At 34.0% G+C, this 22280-nt stretch overlaps 1 protein-coding gene and 1 pseudogene across 1 annotated transcript; one reads left to right on the top strand and one right to left on the bottom strand.

Moving 5' to 3' along the window:
- Nucleotides 1-1648: 1648 nt before the first annotated feature.
- Nucleotides 1649-8170, top strand: LOC104225902 (gamma-secretase subunit APH1-like). The gene is made up of 6 exons (XM_009777780.2): nt 1649-1899; nt 2647-2802; nt 4508-4593; nt 5178-5303; nt 5945-6072; nt 7586-8170. Exons 1-6 carry the CDS (start codon nt 1787-1789, stop codon nt 7715-7717), a joined length of 741 nt encoding a protein of 246 aa, XP_009776082.1. The 5' UTR covers nt 1649-1786; the 3' UTR covers nt 7718-8170.
- A 772-nt stretch (nt 8171-8942) lies between these two features.
- On the bottom strand, nt 8943-15062 carry LOC138871364 (uncharacterized; annotated as a pseudogene).
- Between the last annotated feature and the right edge of the window lie 7218 nt (nt 15063-22280).

Raw genomic sequence — 22280 nt, 5'->3', positions numbered from 1 at the left:
ACTGGCCTTTTAATTTGACTTGGCATGCTATGTCATTTCAACACGTGCCATGTTTTTATTGGCTCTTCCGTTTGACTTAGCATGCCACGTCATTTGACATGAGGCGACAAACTGGACCTTTAAGAATATGACTTCCTGGGCTAAATAAAGTAGGCTCATCATTTATAGGCCAATTAAATGGCATAGCCCAACCCATTTGGACATATTCATTAAATCCATATTTATTGGATTTAAATAATTAAACCAATTACATTAGCCCATAATATTTTTCTTGGACCAAAATATATTTAATTTAAGATTAAATTCAAATTTCTTACGGATTTTAATTTAATCAAATTTAATTGCCTACAAAAACTATCCTCACCATAATTTTATATTTTTCAAATTATTCCTTATTGATTAAAATATTTTTTTTCTTTTTTGTTTCTAGTTTATATATATTGATGTTATAATGTAATTGAACGCAAATGATGACAAAGTAGATTGTTCAGTTCCAAACTGGGCTCTTGGATTTATTGGCTACAAAATGAAGAGAGTTCTAGGCTGGAAGGTTGAAATATTAGATACATGAATCATGTATAACTTTTCAAATTCGTTTTTTGACTTTTCGTTTGTTTTGCTTCTTTCGATTATCAATTCTTTTCCTAAAAAAAATTATTTATAATTTCTTTTATTATAATTCCCGAGTCTTTAAAATAATTATGAAATTTGATTTGTGAAAATTACGTACAGATAAGTAACAAATTTACAATTACATCGCATAATTATATATGTTACATTGAAGCAATTAATTTAGTATAAAATCCATAAGATAATATTGTGCCTGGTTAGCCACATGAAACAAGAACAATTGTACATAGGTAATTCTTTTGTTAAATGTAGAATAATAAATTATTAAGTAATGCATGAATTTATATATTAGTTTATGAAGGATAGAATGTAGAACAAAAATATAGGTATTAGCAATGTGGAGTAATTTATGTACAATAAATGCATCATTAACAATCATCGCATAACATTTTTTTCTTTATTAATTACCCATAGATAACTAGTAAGTGACGAAACAAAGTGATATTAGAGCAATCAATCTCATCATATTCAAGATAATAAAGTGTTTGGTTAGCCTAATAGAAGAAACTCATACGGTGAAAAGAAAGAGAAAAGAAGCCTTTATTGATGCAGGGCTTATGGAAAAACTTATGTGGAGTATTTTACCATCACGACTTGACATTATATCTATTGCAAAGTTGGTACGCTAGCAAGGGACAGAATAAAATAGAATATGTAGTGTTGAATTCAATCTAAAACTCTTCCGAATAGGCGAGGAATCAGTGACCGCAAGCTCCGCTGAAGCAAATTAGTCACCAATGCAACATTTGGTCAGTAATATTAAATAAAATATGTATTAAGTTATGTGAAATATATATTATTTATACAGAACAATTCAATACGAAATTAACTATTTAAAGACAGAAATATCATTTTAAAGTAAGTAATTTATGAATAACAATCTCTTCATTATTCACCGCTTAATATTTTTTTTATTATTAATTATTGCATAAATAGTTTCAGTAATATATTTCCACATAATTACTATTAGTAATACCAAATTACCAGTTAATACTACCAAGTCTATCATTCTTCTTTTAGAAAAACTTGAAACATTCATTCCCCAAAGTTCCTTTTCGGAAGTGTCCATTCCCTTTGGAAGTAATTTTCTTCGTATTGATTTCAACACCACAGTACGCAGCTGTGCGTAAAGCGTTAAGGAAGAGGAAAGCCAGCGATGATAGTGGCAGCAGGAATTGGATACGCTTTATTAGCACTTGGCCCTTCTCTCTCCCTCTTCATCGCTGTTATCTCCAAAAAGCCCTTCTTGATTCTCACTGTTCTTTCTAGGTAATCTTTTGTCTCTACTGTTCACTTTTGATTCAGAGTTGCTTGTTTATTCATCTTATGATATGATTACAGTGATGATATAATTGAGAAATTGGGTGCCATTTCTTCTTCTTCTGGGTGTGGTAAATGCAGACATATACTTGTCATGTCTTTGTGGAAATTTTGGTGGTCTTTTTCTTTCATGGGTGTGATTTGGTCAAAGTAAATGCAGACCCATTGTTGTCGTTTATTCCTTAAAATTGTTTTCCTGATTACTGGGTGTGATTGGTTTATGGTAAATGCTGACATAGTTGTCATTTTTTCTTCTTTTCATTATAATACCAAATCCCTTTGTTGCTCATTCCCTTTTTCATTTTCCTTTTCATATGTACTAAGGATGACTATATGAACTGCCGCTGTTACATTTTCACCATATATGATATTTTTATTTTAGTGTGTGACAATTTCATCTAAAATTGAAGCCATTAGGTAGCACATTTATATTTGCTTAATTATGTCTTCAACATGCCCCTCTAGTGCTGACCTGATTCTTTTTCATGGCCAAGCACGTGGAAAACCTTTTTGATTAAGGGTGGCTTTGGTACCATGTATGACCATCTCATCTAAAAGCTTAAGCCGTGAGAGAATTGTGTTTTGTCATTTTGTGATGTGGCTGTGTTGCTGGTTAGCAGATTTCCATACGCTAGTATTATCCACTTCTGATTGTTCAATGTGAATAATTAGTTCTTTCTTTCGCTTTTTTGGTAGTACATTGGTATGGCTTATGAGCCTGATAGTACTGTCAGCACTCTGGAGGGCTTTCCTTCCACTGAAAACAGCAGCATGGTGGCCGTATACAATCCTCATACTCACTTCTGTTTGTTTTCAAGAAGGGCTTCGTATTCTCTTCTGGAAAGTTTACAAGTAAGTCGGCATATAACAAATGTCTTGTGTATACTTTTCTGTCTGTATTGGTCAAACTAGTTGTAACTGAGTGAAAGCCATAGGTGATTTAGATCACACTTAAATTAGTTTCTTTTCAGAAAATCTGTTTGAAGAGTAGTAGAAATGCAAAATAGAAGGAAGAAAACTTGACCTTAATGCCATTTGATTTACTTGTAGCTTTCCCAAAAACATTTGGAGTTTTATACGCATCATTGATTTGATATGAAAATGTGAAGGACCTAGTGTTTCGCTATGTGGATCAAGGTAAGATGTGATATGTCACATTCTGATAATCATCTGAAGCAGCCTTTGACCTATAGAGCTAATCCTTGTATTTCAATTACATAGTTTCACATGAATTGCTTGAGAAAAGAATTTGTTGAAGCCAATAAAGTAAATGAAATACAGAAAGGAATAAAGATAGTTTCATTAAGACGTCCGCATACTTCTCATGAGCAGGGAATGCTCCATGTTTTCCTTGTTATGCTAAACAGACTTGGTGTATAGCTATTTGTTTGATACCCATGCCCGCAATTATCTAGGATGCGTGGCCATGATTTCCATGTTTGAATGGGTGCGTGGTTATGGAAACTCGAATATGAGGAATCTAAATTCATTTAGCAAATGTGATCAGGAAAATTATTTTTGTGAATAAAAAGTTGGTACAAAATCCTTTTGCCTATATTTTACTGGACTAGACCACAACAAATTATCTATCCTTCTCCTCATCCCCTCTCTTCGTTTTGCCTTTTCTTACTTCAGCAGAGCTCCTCTATTTGTCGTTGTTAATCAATTTGGCAAAAGTTAAAGAACTTGAACCAAGTTATTATATCTTATTTCTTACTTGAATCATCACCCCACTTGTGGGAATCCATTGGGTTGTGTTGTTGTTTACTTGAATCATCCTACAGCCTTGTCGTGTCATGCCGGACATGAATGTTTTGGTCAAATTCATGCTTGTCTATCCCAATCTCCTCGTAGGTTGTAATAGTTGGTCTTTTGGGAGAATTAGGTTGTGATTTTATCTCCAAGCAGAGAATCTTCTGGTGCCATAAACCTAACAAACATGTGGTTGATTATATTAATCCATGAGATGTCTTTTCAATTTTATGATTTGCTAAGGTACATCCACTTTAGCTATATTTTCTTTATGTAACTGAGAAATCTCATGTGAGTTAGCTGGCCTAACCCCAATTATGCTCACAGGTCTGAAACTAGGCCCCTCTACCCCGCTCCCATTAAATACTAGGCTTCAGTCAGTGGCCGGATTCAAACTTGTGACGTGTGTCTAACCCACACTTCCAGCTTTAGCTAATTTTTGAACTCCTAGTCATAATGACTCTAAAAGTACTACCTTTGTTCCCCATGAAACAATGCTTTCTTCTTCATTCCATACTGAGAGTGGTCCAATCCGCATTTTCCCTTCGTCACATCCCTATGTTTCTCTACTTTCAGCTCGAAACATCATTGCGGGACATGTTTTTCTTTTTCATTTGAAAATTTCCTTTGGGACTGAGGTGTTGTTGTATTTGAAAATTTCCTGCTGCTTTTGCTTGGTTATAACTGTGACCTCAAAAGACTGGTTATGATTTGTTGGGAAGAGCTTTTATGGCTTCCACTACTTTATCCTACTGTATATGTTGAATTTACCCTTAACTTTGTATTCCATGTTGTGTTATGTCAGGAAGCTGGAGGATATATTGGACGCATTTGCTGACAGGGTCTCTAAACCTCGTCTCTTTATAACGGACAAGATGCAAATTGCTCTTGGTAGAATGCTGAAGATATTCACGTCTTTTTGGTTTCTAGTATTTGGTTTTGATACTTTTGCCATCTCCCCTAGAATTTACTGGTCATAGTTTTCTTTTCTCAATAAAGTACCTTACAGGCTAGCCAAAATCAGTTTGGTCATTGATTGTTATATGAGCTACTTCTACTAGATGGTCCCAAGTGTTGAGTGTGAAAATAAAAAGATAGAGGGATTTGCTTTACAAACTAACGGTAGTTAGCTCGATATAAATAACCTCTTTTACAGTTTAAACTGTCAATAGATATTCTGTTAATTATAATAAACATCTTTAAGGGTCATTGTGATTCTGAATCCGCGACACGTTGAGTCAAAATAGTGTTGCTGCAGTGTTGCTATTTGCTAGTGGGAACACTTTAATCTGGGATTTTATCTGTTTGTACCACTTTCCAGCTCCGATTTGTTTCAATTTTCTAGTACTGTTTTGATCTTTTCATTTCTGGTAATTGATAACGTGAATTATCGTTCTGCTATTAGATATCTGTTGTAGTTACTGATATTCTTTCCGTTGATCTTCTGTTAATTTCTGATATGTGTTTACATGCAGCTGGAGGTTTGGGACATGGTGTGGCTCATGCTGTGTTTTTTTGCCTTGGCCTTTTGACACCTTCGTTTGGACCAGCGACATATTATGTAGAGAAATGCTCAAAGATACCCTTTTTTCTTGTTTCTGGTAAGAGAAATCTGTTATTTCTGAGTTCCTCTTTTATTCTTTTGGAAACAGCTTCCGAGTACCTTGTATTGTTGATCTTTAGTGATCTTGCTATATGTAAAAGCGTTTTAGCACCAACCCAAAACTTTATTGACAGTGAATAGAGTAACTTAGGACTATAGAAACCTCTTTGGATATCCATACACAACTAATAAGGTTTTATTCTTTAACACCCATCCACACGTGTAACTCGGTTCTAGAATACTTGAACACTTTTTATTTTTATATTTCATATTTATTTAATTTCTTTTAAAAGAAGATTCAAGAGGGGAACTTGTAGTAGAGAGAGAGTAAGCTCAATAGGCTGAAGAGTCAGCCTGGAGCAAAGCTATTGACTCAATAGGTTGTATTCGGAGAGAGAAGCCTAGAGCTTGTTGATGGGCTAAGTTGAGATAGAAGTGCATATAGCGATGTAATAAGTAGAGAGAAAGTGCATCTGACGACGAGCTTTCCTATAATTTTCGGCTCCCTTTTCTTGGGGCTGCCATACTGTTTAACTTAAAAAATAGTGTGCAGAAGGGAATAGGGCATGTTGATTTAGTGTTGCTTAATACCTATATGGTTATGCAGTCTTAAAACACTATTTGTATTCTAAATTGCAGCAACTATAGCCCTTGCATTTGCTACCATCCATACTTTCTCCATGGTTATTGCGTTCAGTGGATATGAAGAAGGAAACAAAGTGGACCAGTGTTTTGCTCCTGTTGTTCACTTAATTGCTGGCATGTTGGTAAGTATATCTAGATTGAATTCACACCTTGTCTCACTTGTGTATGTGAAATACTTTTTCCTTAGTTGTACTGTATGTTAACTGTGAATAATACTTGATGTATCCAAAATAAGAGTTCTCTTGGTTTTGACAATCTAGTTTTTACTTTTCTGGGAGAAGGACTCAGTATTTAAACATACTAAGTTATCTACTCAAACATTGGAGAGGAATGTTTAGGTACAAAATCTTTTCTCTGTGCTTGAAAATTACCATAATGTGCAGTCAAAGAGTTTCTTAAACCTTTTTGAATTACTTTTCTTTGCATAAGGTAGCATCTAATAAGTGCTGACCAATACAAACTAGAAAACAGCATTTGACCTAGACGAACCACTGGAGAGTGGGAAAACCTTCCATGCCAATTCATAGCACCCACCCTCCCCAAAAGGAAAACTAGAGAAGTTCAAATACCAGAACCTTTTTCAGGTTGAGCATGATATGTGCAATATTTTCAACTCACAATTTGTCCAATTCATGTATATCCTTTGTTTGGAGTTTGACTCTGAAGTAAAATCTGACATCGAATGTCTATGAACATTCTTGAATACCACCTTCGCTCCAGCAGATATAAGGTGCAGCTGGAACTCAGGCTTAAGAATCAGCTATAGCAGTAGCTGTCTGCCCTGATTATATGGATTGGGTGCAGAATTGAGAGATGATAGTAGCCTCCATCTAGAAATGGAGAGAAACAGCTAACCAAGTAAAGCTAAAGGGATTAACAGCTTTAACTTCCTGGCATAGGAAACCAAGAAAGTTCGGGGCTATTTAAAAGGAGCTTAGTGCTTTCCTAATGAAACAAAGTGAACTTCTGCTACCCTTCGCGAACAACATGATTTTCATATGCATACTTAAAGAGTGCATCATGCTTTATTACAAGAAAAAGACACACCAAACCTTTAGTTCAGACAACCAACTACTGAGCTCAATTTATTAAGGATCTGGTAACCAAAACTTTCCTAAGTCGGATCTGCTTATTTTTGGAGGGCTCTAGCATAAGATCAAAATAGAAGCAGATAATTTCAGCAATTAGTGTAGCTTCTGAATTCTTTCTTAGAAAAATGTCCAAGTCCCATCATAACAAGTTACTCACATTTCTTGGTTACTGAGAGTTGTAGCTTTTACACTTTTCATGCATGCATATCTTTTAGCAAGACAGAATTCGAAATAGATTCTACAAGATAAGGAGAGATAAGCTAAAAGGAACTACCCTGATTGGCGTACTTTTCATATCCTGATTCCTCAGGCAGTAAGATCTGCCAAAAGAGGTTCATTTCTCCTTATTGGTTTGAGATCAGTGACTTGACCATACAATTCAATGCCAGTTGCTCATTTCATTAATGGACTGTTGTTCAAGTTTAGTAATTACAGCGAACTTCATAGACTTACTATTTTGAAGAAAAACTCAAGCGAATTTGAGTGAATTTTGATTAAATGGCGATTTCAGGATCACTGTTGCTGACCTTTGGTTTGTTTTCAGACGCTGACAAATCTTGCATTTGGAGGCTGCATGATTGGCATTCCACTTCTCCATTGTGTAGCAATCGTGACCTTGGTACATTGCGGAAGGATGGCATGGAGGAAATTGATAGAAAGCCGAAGCAGGCAATGAAACTTTAGCAATGGCCACTAAGCAAGGATAACCATTATCTTATGCTTGGTGAGTGACAAAGATTAGTAGTATATTGTCTAATGCACGGAGCATTTTAGTAGTGTATTGTGTCACTGGAACTGTATTCTTGTACACAACTGTGAAGTCATGAACCGCCCCTCATCTCTCCCCTTAGCACATTAACACCCCCCTACCCCCCCCCCACCCCACAAAAAAAAGTCATTGCAACTTTTGAGAAAGGCTCCTCTGCTGCATTTCAAGAACCTTGAGTTGAAAAAAGAAAATCTGGTATAGAAGGATGGACAATGGGAAAGTTGAAGAGCAAACAAGAATACAACTTCCTTGAGCTATTTTGTTAATTATATATGTACGAGAAAAAACAGCAGGTGCTTAATCAGCTTTTCTTAGTTGTTGGCTCTTCAGTTATTAATCTACTCCGTTATTATACAGAAATGGTGGCTGCCTTTCCACTTCTCCTTTCTGCTGATACATCTTAGCAATAATTTTAGGTATCTTCTGTTCAGTTGAAAAACAACAACACCCTATCTCTTTAAAAGCTGATCATCAACTGCAACTAGACTAAGAATCCTATTTTTACTATCACGTATTTTTCTTAGTTTCATTCTCTTCTATTTTTGTGGCATTACGCTCTTTCCACAAGTCCTACCAAATTTTTAATCAAAAACTCTTTCAAATCTTTTACTGGAGGCATAACACTGTTTTTCTTTTCAAAATAACAATGGTGTTCGGATTAGTTTACTATACCCTGGCTATTTTACGGAATACATGTTCTTATCAGTATAACTGTATAAGTATTGATAACTTTGTCCACTAAAACTTTAGGCGCGTGGGAATAAATCGTTGGAAGGTTCAAATTATCATCCTTGTAGAAAATAAGATTTGCAATTTGTTTTGGTTTTGATGAAAATAACATTAAACATTTGTTTCAACTGTTTATTTTAAACTTTTATAATCATAGTTTAACGATCATATGATTAAACCGTGGGTAAGGCCTCACACATTGGTTGCTAAATTACATCCTTTTTGGTACAATCACCTCTAGGATCCTATAAATGTATAAACACCAGTTCATTCATTCAATAAATATTATTACAAAGTATTCTTTTAGATAGTAAGGTTGTTGGACCCAAATTATACCATATTGGATGGAACACTAATATAAATTTAGGTGTTATTATATAAATGTGGCATATATATGATTGCATCAGTTTTCACTTTTTTGTCCACTTTCGCTGGAAAACAAGCAGTTTCTGTAATGCATGCAAAACAACAAACGGCAACCAAACTTTTTACAGGGTGTCCACAAATATTTTCTATATTAAAGAGGATGTTGTCATAATTTATTACTATTTATTTGAAATTTCTTTGTTGAAATGTTGAGACACGGCAAAATGGTTTTATCTGATGGGATGTTGGACGTTATAGAATTATCATATCATTTCTATTCCTTCTAAAAGGGATTATTTACCACTAAATATTATTTTAAAATTTAAACCACTGTCTTTCAAAGTTAAAAATGTTTATAAAAGTTTCAAGAAACTCACTGTCGAAGAAAATTCTGACTATATTATTAGCGTCATATATATATACACACTCCGGATTTTACTTTTTCTTTGTTCTTTTTTATTTTCTTTGGGAAAGGACGAGTGCCCGGTACATACTTTTTTACTGGTGTTTCTTAGCAAGATATAGAAGAAAAGAAAACCAAGAACAAATCACACTTTGCCTCTTAAGGTGGACTTATCCAAATATTTCTCCAAATTTGATTTCATTTCTCTTTTACTTATTTCTCTTGTTCACTTGTATATAACTTGCTTGTCATAACAAAAGACATTTTCAACTCTGGTACAATTACTTACTAATCAATCTCAAGCAAATTCTATTCAAATCACTCTCTAGAGACACCTCAATTATTTAGAGTTTACAATTTAAAATTGTAATGTTTCGAGTGTTGTCAAAGACTCAAATAATCTACGCTTAAGTACTGATGCTCAAAAAAGCTTAGAGAAAGCGCTTCACCTCATTTAAGTTGTGTTTCAGTGTAGGCAAGACATTAAGGTGTGTGCTTCATTACCCATGAGTTCTATTTTGAATTGACCGATGCTAAACGACAAATATTATCGGCAAATAAGTGTATAAGTTGTTGACGAAGACATTAGAAATGTGTTTATTTCCTTTTTCTTCAATCACGTATGTATTTTTATTTTTTTTCCTTAGTTGTGCTTTTTGTTCTGATAACAACTAGGTCGGGAATCCAAATTAGAATAAGACTTTGAGAAGTAAATGCGGAAGCAATAACAACAAGGAATTGAACAACTAGAATTAAAGAGATGAAAATAAAGGATATGAGAAAAATTCAAGGAAAGAATTCCAAGAACTTCCAAGAAAGCAAGTTCTATCGCTTTGACAAGATCAAAGTAACAACGTCTTGATTTATGGAAGAAATCAAACGCCTTTACTTAAAAAGCAAATCAAAACAATAGATTCGGATCTTGACCGCTTTACGAGTAACTTGAGACAACAATTAATAACTAGTATTAATCGCCTTCTAAGAATACCACAAAGGAATCAAAGATATCATAAATAGATAAGTAATCTTACTACCTTGAACTATGAACTAGTAAAGGTTGAAAGATAAATCTCAAAGTACAAGTAACAAAGGTTCAAAAGAACTCTCAAAGTATGTCTCAAAGTATGATATACTTAATCAATAATGTAGTCTCTTATGAATAAGAAGAACTCCTTATTTATAGGAGTTAAAAGCCCTTAAAAATAATTTAGGGGGTTGCTAAAAAGTCATCTAAATTAGGTAGGAGGATGTTAGGGGTTACAATAGCCATCAAACTTAGGTAGGGGGCTCCTAAGAGGTAACAAAAGCCATCAAAATTAAGTGGGGGGGGGAGCGGCCAAATCCTTTTGGGGCAGATTTGGGCCTTAAAACTACTAGTTTGGGCCATTGGTTTGGACTCCAATTGGGCTCCTTTTGAAACACCCCCTTTTGGACCTCTTTAAAGATCATTTTAAGCCCTTTTGGTGGACTTCAAGGGCTGATTTGGTGACCCAATCTTTCTCCCCTTGGACTTCAATTTGGACCACCAAATAATTGTAAAACTTGGACAGTTCATCTCCTTTGGGCTTGAGCTCTTCCTCTACAATTAAAAGCTTCTTTATTTGCCATTGAAGTCCAACAACCTTAGTTTGCAACTCTTTAGCTTGAGATCTTGTAAATGACCTTGGAGCTTCCAAAACTCTATCATCTCTATCATTGTCTTTAATTATATCCTTATCCTTGATGCTATCATCCCCCCTTTCCTGAAAAGAATTCGTCCCCGAATTCGATCCTACATCAAACAAAGATAAGTCAGCAATATTGAATGTGGCACTTACTTAGAACTCACCAGAAAGGTCCAACTTTTAAGCATTGTCTCCAATCCTTTCAAGGACTTGAAATGGACCATCTCCTCTAGGATGCAACTTTGACTTCCTTTTGGAAGGAAATCTCTCCTTTCTAAAGTGAACCCAAACTAAATCTCCAGGTTTAAAAATAACTTGCTTTCGTCCCTTATTCTTTCTCAAGGCAGTTTGCTCATTTTTCTTCTCAATTGCAAGCCTTGTTTGTTCATAATTTTTTTTCATCATCTGAGCCTTTGTCCTACCATCAAGATTAGCCATATTATTAGTTTGTAATGGTAATAAATCAAGGGGAGTGAAGGGATTAAAACCGTAAACAACCTCAAAAAGAGACATACCTGTGGAAGAATGGATTGTTCTGTTGTAAGCAAATTCAATCATAGATAAGTAATCTTTCCATGAAGTTAATTTACCTTTCAAAACAGCCCTCAACATGTTTCCTAAGGTTCTATTAACTACTTCAGTTTGTCCATCAATTTGTGGGTGACAAGAAGTAGAAAACAACAATTTAGTGCCTAACTTCCCCCAAAACACACGCCAAAAATGGCTCAAAAACTTAGCATCCCTATCACTAACAATAATTCTAGGTATACCATGAAATTTGACAACCTCTTTTACAAAAAGATAAGCAACATGTGAAGCATCATTAGTTTTTAAACAAGGAATGAAATGAGCCATTTTGGAGAACCTATTTACCACAACAAATATACTATCCTTACCATACCTTGTTCTAGGCAAACCTAACACAAAATCCATAGAAATATCAATGCAAGGTGAAGTAGGAACATGTAATGGTGTGTAAAGACCATGTACTAACACTTTAGATTTAGCTTGTTTACATTCCAAACACTGTGCGCACATTCTTTCAATAATTTTCTCATTCCAGGCCAAAAGAAAATTTTTTTCCAGTACGTCTAGTGTCTTTGGGAATCCAAAGTGTCCCATAAGCCCCCCACAATGTGCTTCCCTTACAAATACTTCACGTAAAGAGCAATTAGGAATACACAACTTATTTTCCTTAAAGAGAAACCCATCTTGGAGGTTAAACCTCTCAAAAGGACTCAACTTACAATCTGCAAAAATTTTGCCAAAATCAACATCATTAACATAAAGTCCCTTGATTTGATTAAATCCATTAATTTAGAAGTCAGGGTAGAAACTAAGACATACCTCTTTGAAGGTGCATCAGCAACAATATTTTATTTCCCTTGTTTGTAAGAAATTACATAAGGAAACGTTTCAATGAATTCAACCCACTTAGCATGCCTTCTACTAAGCTTACCTTGACTCTTCAAGTATTTCAAGGATTCATGGTCAGCTTTAATGACAAACTCTCTTGGCCACAAGTAATGTTGTCACGTGGCTAAAGCCCTTACCAAAGCATATAACTCTTTGTCATAAGTGGAATAGCTCAATGTGGCTCCACTCAACTTTTCACTAAAGTAGGCAATAGGTTTAGAATCTTGCATCAAAACAGCACCTATTCTTTGCCTGAAGCATCACATTCAATTTCAAAAGATTTAGAAAAATTAGGCAATTGTAACAATGGAGCAGAACATAACTTTTCTTTCAACAAGTTAAAAGCATCATCTTGTTCTTTTTCCCATTTAAAAATCTTATCCTTTTTAATAACTTCAGTTAAAGGAGAAGCAATGGTGCTAAAGTCTCTCACAAACCTCCTATAAAAACTAGCAAGTTCATGAAAACTCCTAACTTCAGTTATACTCTTAGGTTTAGGCCATTCTTTTATTGCTTTTATTTTCTCTTCATCAACCTCAACTCCTTTAGAACTAACTACAAAACCCAAGAAAATCACACGATCCACATAAAAAGTACACTTTTTAAGATTAGCAAATAAAATTGCTTTTTACGAACTTCAAAAACTTGTTTTAGGTGTTCTACATGCTCTCCTAAAGTGTTAGAAAAGACCAAGATATCATCGAAGTACACCACAACAAATTTTTCATGAAAATCCTTAAAAACATGATTCATTAATCTCATGAAAGTGCTAGGTGCATTAGTCAAGCCGAAAGGCATAACTAACCACTCATAAAGCCCATATTTGGTCTTAAAAGTAGTTTTTCATTCATCTCCCGGATTCATTCGAATCTGATGGTAACCATTTTTTAGATCAATTTTAGAAAAAATTTTGGATTCATGTAATTGATCCAAAATGTCGTCAAGACGAGGAATAGGGTGGCGATACTTTACCATAATCTTATTGATTGCTCTACAATCCACGCACATCCTCCAAGTTCCATCCTTTCTTAGTACCAATAGGACGGGAACAGAGCAATGGCTCATGCTCTCTCTCACAAAGCCTTTCTCAAGCAACTCCTCAACTTGCCTTTGAAGTTCTTTTGTCTCTTCTGGATTACTCCTATAGGTTGGCCTATTTGGGATTTGTGATCCAGGTACAAAATCAATTTGATGCTCAATGCCACGTAAAGGTGGCAATCCATCAGGAATATCTTCTGGAAAGACATCTTCAAAATCCTGCAAAAGAGAAGAAATACTACTTGGCAAAGAAGAAGTTAGCAACTCAGAATTAATCAAAGCCTCTTTGTAAGTAAGTAGTATTATGAGCAGTCCCTCTTTTCTTGCATTTAAACACTCTTTGGCTTTTATATAGAAACTCTTTTTTTTTCTTTCCTTAGCCTCTTTCCTCTCACCAAGACTGTCTATTTTGTCATGCGAACCCCTTTTTATCTCTTCTCTCTAATTGTTGCCCTCTCTCTCTCTCTCTTGGCCTTCACTTTTTTTTTAATTCTTGGCCTCCTTTCTTTTCTTTTTCCTCAAGCTCACTTTTTATCGCTCCCCTTGGTTTTCTCATTGTTTCCCTCAATCTCTTTGATCTTCAAACACTTGAGAAGGAGATAAAGGTGCAAGAGTAAATTTCCTGCCATTTAGTTCAAGAGAATATCTATTCTTTCTTCCATCATGAAAAATATTCATGTCGTACTTCCAAGGACGAGCTAGTAAGATATGACAAGCTTGCATAGGTATTATGTCACAAAGAATATCATCCTCATATCTACCAACATTAAATGAAATCATGCACTGTTTGTTTACTTTTAGTTCACCACTATCATTTAACCATTGGAGTCTATAGGGAGTAGGGTGTTTCATGCATGCAAGTCCCAATTTTTTCACAAAGTATGAACTCACCACATTAGCACAACTACCACTATCAATGATCATAGAGCAAGTTTTTTCCTTTATCCCACAAATCAACTAACTCATCTATTGTTACATATTGTTGTAATTCTACTACAACAGCTATTTTCTTATTTAAGCCATTTAAAAACCTGGCCATTGTAGCCTTTTCTTCCTCTGCACAATTAGCTTGGATCATAGTCATATCCATAGCCTTAAAGTACTCATCCACAGACATGGACCTTTGCTTCAATGTTTGAAGACATTGTTGTAGCTCTCTTTGAAAGTGTGATAGCATGAATCTCTTCCTCATCACCCTCTTCATCTCAGCCCAAGTAGCAACTGGTACTTGTCCTTCTTGCAATTTGTCCCTAGTAAGCTTTTTCCACCAAATAGCAACATAGTCAGGAAACTCAACAACAACAAGTTTAACTTTCTTACCCTCAGAGTAGTTGTGACAATCAAATATGGCTTCAACTTTTATCTCCCAATCAAGGTAAAAGTCTGGGTCCCTTATTCCCTTGAATGATGACGTCTTCATTTTTATACTACTTATATGGTCATCTTCTACTCTACCTCTTTGTCCCCTCCTATCTTTTCCCACCCTATCAAAATCAATATCATTAAAATCATCTATAGGGTTTTCTTGATTTACAATGGGAGCATGGGGTACATTTCTCCTAGCTTGGGGGCTAACAATATTTTCCCTCATAAGTTCAGCTATTGTATCATTTTGATCAGCAATGGTATCCCTCATCTCTTGGAGTTGCAAATTCAACCTTTCAAATTGTTGATGCAGAGCTTGCAAGGTAAAATCATTTCTTGCTTTGATTTCAGCTTCTTGGAGAACGCTTCGTTCATCATCACTACCTGTACGCGACATCTTTTAAAAAAGTATAAATTGTATCACAAAAATTAGCTTTTTTTTTTCTCTCGGAATAACCTTTGAACAAAATACTTTGTAGATTTATAGTTAAACCCAACTTGTATGAAGTTCTTAGTAGTAAAATTCAAATATTTCTTTGGGAACTAAAAAAAAAACAAATCCTAGAACTATTAGGCTCGGTTGAAACAAGACACGAACAAAAAAAAAAGGATAAATATGTAGATTAGAAGAGTAAGAAAATCTAGGATCCCCTTTTCTTGTAACATATTAACTTTTGGAAACAAATTAGATACAAAAGAAATTTTTTTGGAGAGCAAGCAATTCTATATATATATATATATATATATATATATATATATATATATATATATATATATATATATATTAAACTGTTCTATTTTTTTCTATTTTTTTTCTTTGCTCTTAGTATTCAAGAAATCCCAAAACTTACCACGAAAGAAATCTTGATAGAACCGCTCTGATACCACTTGATAACAACTAGGTCGGGAATCCAAATTAGAGTAAGAATTTGAGAAGTAAATGCGGAAGCAATAACAACAAGGAATTGAACAACCAGAATTAAAGAGATGAAAATAAAGGATATGGGAAAATTCAAGGAAAGAATTCCAAGAACTTCCAAGAAAGCAAGTTCTATCGCCTTGACAAGATCAAAGTAACAGCGTCTTGATTTATGGAAGAAATCAAACGCCTTTACTTAAAAAGCAAATCAAAACAATAGATTCGGATCTTGATCGCTTTACGAGTAACTTGAGATAACAATTAATAACTAGTATTAATCGCCTTCTAAGAATACCACAAAGGAATCAAAGATATCATAAAAGAGAAGTAATCTTACTAACTTGAACTATGAACTATTAACGGTTGAAAGATAAATCTCAAAGCACAAGTAACAAAAGTTCAAAAGAACTCTCAAAGTATGATATACTTAATCAATAATGTAGTCTCTTATGAATGAGAAGAACTCCTTATTTATAGGAGTTAAAAGCCCTTAAAAATAATTTAGGGGGTTGCTAAAAAGTCATCTAAATTAGGTAAGGGGCTGCTAGGGGTCACAATAGCCATCAAACTTAGGTAGGGGGCTCCTAAGGGTAACAAAAGCCATCAAAACTAAGTGGGGGGGGGGGCAGCCAAATCCTTTTGGGGCAGATTTGGGCCTTAAAACTACTAGTTAGGGCCATTGGTTTGGACTCCAATTGGGCTCCTTTTGAAACACCCCCTTTTGGACCTCTTTTAAGGTCATTTTGAGCCCTTTTGATGGACTTCAAGAGCTGATTTGGTGACTCAATCTTCCTCCTCTTGGACTTCAATTTGGACTAACAAATAATTGTAAAACTTGGACAATTCATCTCCTTTGGGCTTGAGCTCTTCCTCTACAATTAAAAGCTTCTTTATTTGCCATTGAAGTCCAGCAACCTTAATTTGCAACTCTTTAGCTTGAGATCTTGTAAATGGCCTTGGAGCTTCCAAAACTCTATCATCTCTATCATTGTCCTTGATGCTATCATGTTCTAAAGCCCACACTTAAGTTGCTCTTTGCGCTTAAAGCCCTAATTGATCTAAAGAACTTTTTAGAGCTTTTCGCTTTTGCAACATTGAGTGTTCCTAATGGTCTTCTAATCACTATTGTTTATTCAATTATTTTAGTCAAACTAAGGGATCAGCATTTTTTTGGGGGAGGGGGGGGTAATTTGAGTTATTTAAGTCCAAGTCAGTCCACGAGTCTAAACAGGGGTGGACCTAGAGTATGGAATACGGATTCCCGGGAACCCAGTAACTCTTGCGTAAACTCTGTATTTATATTAAAAAAATTTATTAAATATTTGTAAATATCTAACTGTGAACCCAGTTATATTGCATATTAACTTATAAGCCTCAAATCCTGGATCTGCCTCTGTCTAAATGAGATTTTGTCGAAAGTTCACAAGTTATTTAATGAGAAATTTTCATAAAGTACTATCTTTTAGTGGTAATTAGTTATCTATAGATACCATTTGCTATATTATGGATTGTAGATATGTTTTCTGTTGTTATAAGATGTATTAGATGTATTTAAGCTACTGTATTCATGAATACAGTAGCAAAAATAGGTGTGAATCAGGAAAGTCCAGCTAATCAGTTGTTGTATTCGAGTATATTCGACTGTATTCATGGCGTGAAACATGGGATTACAGCTGAACAGATTATTGTATTCGAGTATATTCGACTGTATTCGTGGCGTAAACATGGGAATACACTGTTTTTAAACGAAAAGTGAATCAATTAACATAATAGACTCCTAATATAACTCAACAAACTCAATTATAACACACAAATTTTGTATTTCCAGTTATAAAAAGATTCTCAATCGAAAAACACCCCAAAAACATAGCAATCTTCAGAGAAATTATATAATACATCTGAATACATAAATTATATTAATTAAAAAAAATATGAATACATTCATGGAATATAGCGAGACAGTGAATACAATGAAATAAATAGAATACATCGGGATATATTAAAATACAATGAAAAAAATAATGAATACAATGTAATACATAGAAAACAGCGAGATACATTGAAATACAATGAAAAAAACGACAATGAATGCAATGAAATACATTGAAAAATATTAACAGAAAATTCAAGTTGTTCAGCCCCCAACTCCGTCGTTTTTGTTTAAGAACAACCCTAATATCGTCTCGTTGAAGCAGCATCAGTATCCAGTAACTAATCCTTACAATTATTGGCTTTCGGAAGTATGTGTCGACCCTTGGTTTCGGAAGCATCGAATTACCTTTCTTTCTTGTACTGGGATGGAGTTTCAACACTTGGTTTCGTTCTTGCTATTATCTCCTTCATCTTTCCTCACTTTTGATTATTAGAATGGAGGAAATCGAGGGGACTAGCCACTTCTCAGTTGGCAGCTTTTTCGAATTACTTTTCTTTTACTTTTGAGGGAATATTAGAAATTTGAGGGGAGAGAGAAAAATAATACAAAGCTTATTTTATGGCTTAATGGTAGGAAGTGACTATAAATAGATATTTGGCTATAAGAAAAAATTATAGAATATAATTTTTTAAAAGGATATTTATTTAAAATAAATAAGGTATCAACCTTTGTTACAGGAGGTAACTAATCCTTATTTAATATCTACTCAAAACGTTATGATAGATAAAGGGTATATCAAATAGTTATTATAACCAAATTCTTGACTAGTTTCAGTTGTTAAACTTTATTTTATTTCTAACTTAAATTTGATTATATGCATGACTTGATTAGGTTAACCGCACCGTAATTTCAGAATGTATACATAGTAGTTTACGTACTCTTGAGATGAACTAAATCTAAATTAACTTAGGTAATAAGCAATTGAATAAAAAAAATTATATATATGAACATGAGACATTTTCTAATTAGACTTTTATTTATTTTTTCCAATTATTGAACTTCTATTCATGGATGGTATAAATGGGTTAGTCAATTCAATCAATGTACGCCAATACCATATAAGACCAGAATTGGGTCTGATCAATGTTACAACGTGAAATACACTCACTATCTTTTTAGTCTCGTGGGACCCACGACCTATATGAATAATGAATTCATCTATTTAATTTTTTTAATAATTCCCTTTATCCATGTAATCTTTTTAAAAGAAAAGCTCAAGAATATTCACAAAACGCTGGTAAAGTTCCTGAATTTTTCATAGTTGCAACAATTAAGGGCCCGGTTGGCCATTAAAAAAAATTACTTTTATTTTCGGATTTTTTTTTCGGAATTAGTGTTTGGCCATGAAAATTACAAATTTCACTTGAAGTTAAATTTCGAAAATTTGAAAAACTTTCAAAAAACTGTTTTTCAAAATTTTCACTATAAATCACTTACAAAAATTCAAAAACAGCTCCAAATTATATCCATATCTGGACACATCTCTAATTTTCAAATACTATTTTCACTTGAAAAAAGAAATTATTTTTTTTCCGGAATTTCACAATTCTTATATCCAAACGCCTTTTAAGTTTCAATTCAAACTACTAGTAAATACTCGATATTTCTTCTGTTTTGTCGGATACAAATCGATAATCCATTCTTCTTGGTTAGTATGAGTTATGACCAACAACAACGGCACAACAACATACCTGGTGTAGTCCCATAGGTGAATCTAGGAAAGGTAAAATATACGCAGATTTTTTTCTTGCCTTTAAAAAACAGAGAAGTTATTTTCGAAAGACCCTCGACTCATGAAAGGGAGAGGGAGGGGCAAAACAAGCAAACCAATCTGACAACAAAAAAAAAATACAAAACTAGCAAAAGATAATGCAATCAGAAAATCGAAACACAAATAATAGCAAGTAGTAACAGAAGACTAGGGGCACCAAGTGGTGTGTCAAAGCTACTGTTACAAACAAGAACAACACTCGACCACCTAACCCTTTACGTTTATTCTCAACTTCCACACCTTCCTATCTATGGTCATGTCCTCGGTGAGCTGGAGCAACGTCATATCTTGCCTACTCACCTCTCCCCAATACTTCTTCAGTCTGCCTCTACCTCTCCGTTGGCCCTCCCATGCCAGCCTCTCACACATCCTCGATGGAGCATCAGTGCCTCTCCTATTCACATGCCCGAACCATCTAAGTTTCGTCTCCCGCATGAGTTATGACCCATTTCATTAAATCACAAAGTATCCGTTTGGACATTAAAATTTTGATTTTTGAAAAAAGTAGTATCCGAAATTAAGTTGAAAAGGATATTGAAATTTAAAATTGTGTTTAGACATACATTTTATTTAAAAAATATTTCACTGCTGTAAGGGGACATGAGCTTTTACTTGAAAAAGTGATAAAATTTACCTTTTCAAAACTTGAAACCCATCTTCATAATTTTTTTTCAAAAAGTCATATAACCAAATAATGTTTTGAAAATGAATTTCGGGAAAAAAAATTTATGGGCAAACAGATCCAAAATAACTCAATAAAATCCATAAAGAATACTTTTTCAAAACTTGCAACTCATCTTCATAATAATTTTTTTTTTCAAAAGGTCATATAACCAAATAATATTTTGAAAATGAATTTCGGGAAAAAAAAATTATGGACAAACATACCAAAAATAACTCAATAAAATCCACAAAGAAGCAAAAGAAGGTCCATAAAATTAATTTTAAAGGAGCGTGCTAATCGTTGGAGAAAAAAAAAGGAGCGTGGTTATCACGCAATTATCCGCTAGATCAGTAAATCCAACCACGATTTGTGAGCACACACGCTATTATTTTAGCCACATAAAATTAATCAATATAGCACAGATAAACACTGGCTTAGGAACGACGTGAAATAACGCGCTAATAATCACCATAAGTTAATCATAAGGACATGGCCTGGACCAATAATATATCGAGTATAATTAATTTTCCTAACAGTAGCAAGTGAGAAAAACTGTACGAACCCAACAGTTATGTCCGAATGTTTATCTTAAAGACACGTTGGAGGGCTGAAAAGAGAAAAAGTACAAAATCATGATAAAGTCGAGCATTAGGGTGCTAGGCCAGGGATAGCCGAGAGTTCTTCCTTTTTTGTATCGAATAGTCTGATAGAGTTTTGTTTAGGTTTTTTAGGTGATTACGTTGTGTTCATATTGTTGTTTTGCATAGTTTTGTATTATTGTCCTTTCACTTATTTATTGGTGTTATTTTCTTTCTGGCATTTTTTATTGTTACATGCCTTTTCTTTTGTTTCTTTTCTGATATTATTGTCTCTCCTGTTAAGTCGAGAGTTTCCCGAAAACAGCCTCTCTAACCTTTTCGGGGTAGGGATAAGGTCTTCGTATACTCTACTCTCCTCATACCCCGCTAGTGAAATTTTATTGAATATATTGTTGTTGTTACATGCGGTTCACGTTTCCACAGCTGTCCGAAGAGTCCGGATCATTCGATGGAACTCCGCAGCTAATGATTTGAAGATCAACGGAAAATTTAAACATTCTCGAAATCATTTTACTGCAAACTTCACAATCACTTCTAATTTTTTAGTTCAATTTCTTCAAACTAAAAAAGAAAAATTACTGAAAAAGTGAACCCGTGATATATTTTTTCAAGTTCAAATCTAAATATATATATTTTTTCAACTTTACCAAATATATTAGTATCATACACATAATAATAGAAGATAATCCCTACAAAAATAATATTCACGGTAATAAAAGCGGAATAATAACGTAGCACCGATATACGGTAATTAACAAGAATAAAAGAGTAACAACGACACCAAGATTTCTTGAATATTTTTTTTTCATGGTACGCACAATAATTCTGCTATAATTATTCCTGCAAAATAAAGTTAAGAATATGAAGGAAACTTGATAATTTATATATTTTTATGAGAGAATTTATGTGGTTAACATCTGGTAAAATGCACTTATCACTCACTCCTTAGATAATCAATCCAAGCTTTCCTTGGTAAAGTTCTAATCGTCCTATAATTGTCACGTCAAAAGGACAAGGACCTAGGCATATAATATTATTTTTAAACTAATGGCATAGATACAAACTGATTGGCCATCAATAATGACATAGGGGCAAATGCAGAGCTGGATAAAACAGAAAATAAGAGAAAAGACAAAGCAAGCAAAAATATTGAAGCTGGTATATACAGAGTTCATATATGCAATATGGATTGAATGTAACAACATAATTTTCATGCAGAAAGCGAAAACTAGTGATGTTGTAACTAGAGAGATAGCCTATACCAGTCATGTTTGTGTTGGTGAAAATCTTAAGATGATTTTATAAAATTTCAAATTTCCTAATTAATGTGTATAGGATAGTTTCTATTGTTGTGGATGTGTTTGTCATATGAACAGCAGACTGAGTATAAAGTCTAGCTGAATTTATAAATATTCTACTTGTTAATTAATAAAAGTTGATAGTTACAGAAAAAGAAAAAAAAAAAGTTGATAGCCTCGTCACTTTGAAAATTTATGCACAAGGGGCCTTAAAAATTGGTTAAAAAGACGATTCAATTATCCACATGTTATGTTAGTTTGACCCCCAATAAAATTCCAATAACAATAGTCAAAAGTTTAACAAT

Source organism: Nicotiana sylvestris, chromosome 6 (genome assembly GCF_000393655.2).
Source record: "Nicotiana sylvestris chromosome 6, ASM39365v2, whole genome shotgun sequence".
Taxonomy (NCBI): domain Eukaryota; kingdom Viridiplantae; phylum Streptophyta; class Magnoliopsida; order Solanales; family Solanaceae; genus Nicotiana; species Nicotiana sylvestris.
The sequence above is the reverse complement of the archived record's forward strand: the minus strand, read 5'-3'. Positions and strand labels throughout refer to the sequence as shown.

Bases quoted from the DNA above. Each gene is read 5' to 3' on its own strand.
- LOC104225902 (XM_009777780.2), top strand. From the start codon at position 1,787: ATGATAGTGGCAGCAGGAATTGGATACGCTTTATTAGCACTTGGCCCT. The intron at 4,594-5,177 runs GTAGAATGCTGA...GTTTACATGCAG, and splicing joins CAAGATGCAAATTGCTCTTG to CTGGAGGTTTGGGACATGGT. The intron at 5,304-5,944 runs GTAAGAGAAATC...TCTAAATTGCAG, and splicing joins ACCCTTTTTTCTTGTTTCTG to CAACTATAGCCCTTGCATTT.